We start from the raw sequence: 6075 nt of genomic DNA, 5'->3' as shown, positions 1-6075 counted from the left end.
TTTCATGTTGACTCAAAAGACATCCTCTCTTCCCTTTCTTCTAAGGTAAGTGTCCTTCTTTGGGGAATGACGATTATTATATGCCCATATACATAGATGATATACATGAGTTATCATACAACATACTGACCTCGATGAAAGTGATACTACCTCATGTTTTGTGTTCATTATCCTTGGTTTTATTCCTCAATTGGGGGCTAAATCCTTGTGATAACGTGCTCCCTCCCTTCTCTTTCTCTTTGGTGTATTGTACCTTAAAGCAATCGCTCCTGATAAGGCACGTGCGATCGCTTTAACGTGGGGGGATACACTCTGGTCATATTTTCCTTCTTGATACTTAGAATTACTTAGTGAACTTTGTTTTGCTTTGTAATATTTGGCATCCTTGCTTTCATGAATCATAGTAAGGGGAACTTTGCTACTTGCAGTCATGGTTCTCCCCTTCTCGATCTTCACTTTTACTTTGTCAACTGAAGTTGTAAGATCCTAAGTCCACTAGGGGATTGGTGCATCTTGTCTCCTAATTGACATGGTAAAAGTCTTTCAATCTTGTTTCCATGTACTTTACCAGTAGTATTGGCGTATGCTCATACTCCCACTAAAGTGGGGGCTAAATGTAGTGTCATAAAATTGTGACCCTAGCAATTTTTGATTGTATTAGGGTCCTCATGCACGTGAGATTGAATCATCTAGCTTGATCGGAGACTGAAGATTGCTCAACCCTCAGAATCAACTTCTTTCTTGGCCTCCACACCACCTTGTCCGCATTCTGTCTTAGAGAAAGGGGTAGGAAAGGGGCATGGCGCCCACACCTCTACCCCCCCTAGGATAGGGCATGGTGCCCCTTTCCCTACCTTATTTTGGGGCAAGACCTTTCCTAGAGCATGCATTGTAGGTTGTGCAGTGAGCAGGAAAACTTCTCTCATGTCGGCCTATGACAAAAATCAAATTCAGTAACATTTATTTAAGGGGCATTTGTCCTCTCATTTGCATAAGTTCAATAAGTTGGATAAGATTAGAGTGGGTCAAGTTGTGTGAGCGATCGAGCATTCAAGAGCATTCAAGCATTCAAGCATTCTTTTCCAGCATTGAGCATTCTCAAGTCTCCCTTCAAGGCTAGGTGTTACATTCAAGTCAAGGATTCAACGATTGAAGAGGAGATTGATTCCAACATTCAATTCCACACAAGCATTTCTATCAACATTGCTATCATAACTTCCCTTGAGGTGATTTACATTTTAGTCTTTCATTTACATCTACTTGCAAGTACTTTCTTTCGTTACTTGGTTAATTCCAAAACTGGGGTTTGAACTAAAGGCAAACCCCCAATCCCAACCCATTTTCCTCTCTCTTCTATGTGTAGGTTGCAAGTGTGCAACTATACTTTCGAATTCAGGCTCCATATGCAGAGGTGGAAAAACCCTTTTCATTTCGCGGATTTTTCGGAGGACCGTGTACATTATCGCCATGGTCTGGACAATGTTTCCTCAAATTTGCCCAGCGACTTCGTGTCGACATATTACTGCTAGATCTAGGTGCACAACTTCATCCCATATTCTGATCTTAAGTTATAATCAGTTCTTTGTCACTTTTGCACTACATAATTCATTCAATTCCTTTCCATTTCAAATAGGAAGAGGGGATTAGTTTATCATTCCCATTTCACTCAGAATTCTATCTTCTTCTTTGAAGGTTGAATCTAGTGAATTCTCCTCTCCTCTTCCAATTTAACTAGGTGAAAAGTGTTTGAAGGGAAATCTGTAGTGAAACTCTCATCTTTCTTTGGAGGGAAAGGGTAGTTTTCCTCTTGGTCTCTCATTCACATTTCACCACATTACAGGGACAAAACTTCAATTCAAAAGAGAGATGTTGCAATAAATGTACATTTCTCATTTCAAATAATATTTCTTTCTAGAAATACTAAATTTTCCATCTTAATCCTTTTTAGACTATTGTTGCAACTCACTAAAAACATGATGCAATTAGGTACTTATACTAAACAATAAATTACCAACATATAGAGCGAAAATGGGCAATAAAAATATGAGGACACCTATCTTTATATGTTTAGCATTAGTGCAATATGAACTAGATGCATCACTCATTTGCATAAATATTAAGTAGCATAGGGCCCTAGCCATCTATTTGTTAAATAGACTAAGAGGACCTACAAAATTTATCATTTGCTAACACGTGCTTGTGTTCTACTAGCTCTTCACCTTTCAAACACATTTGAGTTAGCCACTCATCTTTGTCCCTCTAACATAGGCACAAGTAATATCCTTCCACAATCTATGTAAACTTAAATAAAGCTTGGGAGCACAAATAGATTAAAATAACTTCTCCAAATGACCCTACCATTATTGTCATATATAAAGCACAAACCTATGCAAATAAATTGCACATTCACTCTTTAACTAATGGGATCAAGACGCATTAGGTCATGTGTGTATTAAAGTGGTCTCCTCACTTATATTATCTTACATTGGGTTCATTCAATGCCCACTTATTAAAACAACATTGTTTGATCAACCTATTATGAATAGCTGGGGGTAAAATGCTCTATCCAAAAATGTTGCATCTATAATTCACCATTTCATTGTAATCAAATATGATTGAAATTGTAGTCCAACTAAAATAAAATGAGCTCCATTTAAACTTGTCCTAAATTAAAAAAACATAAACCCTTATAATTCAAATTAAAGGAATACTAATGAATTACAACTAGCTCATTGTGACTTGTTGATGTTGTGAATCAATTTTTCAAATTTATAATTTTTTTAATATTCCAAATGAGCCCACCAGGGAACAAGTCTTGCTGAGTGCAAGACTCCGACATCATAAGGGATGAGGTCGGGATCGTGCCCCGGGCGAATTTGGTGGAATGGATACCCCTCAATCCTTGGCTCTTAGCCGAAGATGTTTAGCCTATTGGCTCGTGCCCCCGTATCGGGTGGCAAAAATTACTTCGTGAAGGCTCTCACTAGGCTGCCAGCTCGCGGGCTTCATGCCCTTGCTGGGCTGTCGTGCTCGCATGTTTGGACCTCCATCAAAAAAAAAAAAAAAAATCCAAAAAACATCTAAGAAATATATTTTTTACTTTCAATTAATTATCCTCATCTTAAAATTTTCAAGATAAACAACTTTTGATAATATATTTACTTCTATTCATAATTGTCAAACTATTTTAATTACATATTACCACATCACTAAAATAATAGTAATCTGTTTGAAAAGAGAGATCTAATTCCTGTTAAAAAAATGATCATAAATTTATATCGGCCTTATACAAATTGACTTTGTAATCTACCTTTAAAAAAGTATCCTTGGGAGCTTAGCTTCATACCCACGCTAAATGATTCGATCTTATCTAGTGTTACGGAAAGTAGTTTCCTACCACCCTTCGTTACAGGAAGCTTTGTAAATTAGACATTTAAGAAAAGAAAAAAAGTTGCTGACATTTAAGAAAAGAAAAAAGGTCGCTATCATTGAAACTCGAATGAAAATTCAAAGAGATTTTTCATAAACCTTTGAAAGAATAAAGTATATCAAACTGGGATACACGGAATTCAATTGAATCACGCGAAAGCATTTCTTCAAGTCCATCTGGGAAAACATTAATTCAGTATAAAAAATGGCCCTGAAATCGATGGCTCTGGCTCTGATGGTCACACAATCCATTATGATGGTAACAGCAGCAGCTCCAACTCCCTGGATTATTTCAAACAATGATATGAAGCAAAATCTTACAGCATCACAAACGATTGTTGATTCAGATGATGCTGCTGCCAGTGTTTTCAATGTAGAAGAATTTGGCGCTGTTGGTGATGGAAAGCATAATTCCACCGAGGTAATTCAGTTTTTTGGTTTTCATACTGTTAATTACTAGAAATGGGGAAGATTTAATGGATACCATGAATTTTCCTACAGAAACCCTTTCTTCATTTAAATTAAACCGAACTATAAAAAATATTTTATGTTGTCCTGTTTTTAATTTGGAGCTTTTTATGTTAATAGAGTATGGCTATTTCAGTATTTAATAGACATCAATCATTAAGCTTTCATGGACCAGGAGAGAACTCAATCTGGATTGAAATACTCTACCACTGAGCTACTGCCCTTATAAGAAACCCAAAATTCTGTGCATAATTTTCTGTTATTATGCCTTAAGGAAAGGAGGGGCAAGCAATTAAGGAGTATTTCACCTTCCATTTTTATGGTTTTCAATAAAATAACTTTGAAAAGGATTCGGGTTCGTTCCTATCAAGTACTTTTACATGTAAGAATTCTAAATCATTTTCAGAAGTTCCTTATAGTGCATACTCGGCAACCACCATATATATTTAAGGAATTTCTCAGACATTCATTCCTCATCCATGATCGTCTATTGGGAAGTTGTATTATCTCCATTTGTCTCTCATAACGCAGGAAATTCCCATAGCCATTGGTATTTGGGTGTGGCGTCTTGTGAAATCTAATGGTAAACGCGGTCTCTTTTTACCATGGTTGATGTATCCATCAATTTTCAACTCAAAGCTGCCGACTTTCATTTACATGGAAATTTCCGCAGCACCATTGGCTTAAATAGAATCTACAATATGCTGACATCGCCTTACTTCAAGTCCCCTCTCATCCCTAAATCTGTGCAAATAGAAACGAGTCTGTATATCATACCTCAGATTGCACTTGCAGAGAATCTAGAGTTGTAAGCAGGCTCAAAGAATATCTAATGTCTTAGGAATTTCTTCTTTTAAAGAGCAGACCGTATCTATTAGCGCCTATTGCAACTTTAGCATCTAACAAAAACTCCTATGAGTTGACATCGCCCTTGAGGCATTTTGTCAAACAGTTCACATGCCTTGTTTGTACTTCCACATTTTGCATGCATATCTACCAGAGCAATTTCAACGATAATGTTTGAAGAAATCCTCTTTCATCATGCTTTGATAGATGTCCATACCCTGTTCCAAGTCCTGCGCCATTTATGTGCAGATTTTAAAAGAATAAAAAAAATGATTTCCAATTAATTTATGTTATGAGAAAATTGTGTTATCTCTGACAGGCATTTGTAAGAGCGTGGAATGCAGCATGTAAAGAGTCATCAGCCATTTTGTTAGTGCCAGTCGGCAAGAAATTTCTTATAAACAATTTGTTTTTCGAGGAGCCATGCGGACCTGGCTTCACTTTTAAGGTCAATAACTTGAAGAGAAATGCTTATTTTACTTGTAGTCGCTGACTGATTAATGAATTGATTGATTAAATAGATGATTTGTTTGCATGTGTAGGTAGATGGGATCATAGCTGCACTCCAAAATCCAACAAGTGGGAAGAATACTGATATATTGTTGCAATTTGCTGAACTTGAAAGTTTTACTTTGATGGGCATAGGTATAATCGATGAGAAGGATGTAAAATGGCGGGCTGAGCAATCTACTTCGGTTCTAGAACAAGTAAGAGCCAAACTTAGGGAATTTATTAATAGAAATGTTTGTATAATATTTTTGAAAAAGCTGTCTTTGTTTTTTAAAAAGGGTAAAAGTTTTTCAAATATTAAGAGAATTATAAAGTAAGAAAGGTGGACAGTCCAGCAAAACAAAGAATTACAAAATAAGAGGGTGACCATAGGAGTAATTAGGAGTAGACTAGAACAACTCATTGTTAGGACAACTAGCTTATAAGAACAATCTAGTAACAAGAAAAAGCTGAAAAAAAGGAACAAACCAAGAAACAACAAGGCATGCCTAGCAAATCCATGGAAATCCAAGTTATAACTGTAGACACCTAAAAAATGTCTCATTGATCATGCACTAATTATTCGTCCTATTAGTTAAATAATTTTTTAATTAATTTAATGAATTGTATTCTTCTGGCTTAATCATCATCATTCATCTCATTAATTAATCAATTTATATCCTTTAATCAATTCATCATCAAACCCCTTTCTCAAATATTAATTATTTAATTAATTACAATTAATTCCCATAATTAAATAATATTTATTATTTAACTAATCCCATTTCTAATGATTAAATAATTTTATTTAAATTATTTAATTAATTAGCTTATTCTTCCAAT

At 35.6% G+C, this 6075-nt stretch overlaps 1 protein-coding gene across 1 annotated transcript; it reads left to right on the top strand.

The window, feature by feature from the left end:
• Positions 1-3486: 3486 nt before the first annotated feature.
• Positions 3487-5570, top strand: LOC131042584 (polygalacturonase-like). Its single transcript, XM_059213440.1, has 3 exons — positions 3487-3850; positions 5063-5191; positions 5286-5570. Exons 1-3 carry the CDS (start codon positions 3635-3637, stop codon positions 5568-5570), a joined length of 630 nt encoding a protein of 209 aa, XP_059069423.1. The 5' UTR covers positions 3487-3634.
• The last annotated feature ends 505 nt before the right edge of the window (positions 5571-6075 follow it).

This window comes from Cryptomeria japonica, chromosome 2 (assembly GCF_030272615.1).
Source record: "Cryptomeria japonica chromosome 2, Sugi_1.0, whole genome shotgun sequence".
Classification (NCBI taxonomy): Eukaryota; Viridiplantae; Streptophyta; class Pinopsida; order Cupressales; family Cupressaceae; genus Cryptomeria; species Cryptomeria japonica.
This window is presented reverse-complemented; position numbering and strand designations above follow the sequence as displayed.

Bases quoted from the DNA above. Each gene is read 5' to 3' on its own strand.
- LOC131042584 (XM_059213440.1), top strand. From the start codon at position 3,635: ATGGCCCTGAAATCGATGGCTCTGGCTCTGATGGTCACACAATCCATT. The intron at 3,851-5,062 runs GTAATTCAGTTT...TATCTCTGACAG, and splicing joins GAAAGCATAATTCCACCGAG to GCATTTGTAAGAGCGTGGAA. The intron at 5,192-5,285 runs GTCAATAACTTG...TTGCATGTGTAG, and splicing joins GACCTGGCTTCACTTTTAAG to GTAGATGGGATCATAGCTGC.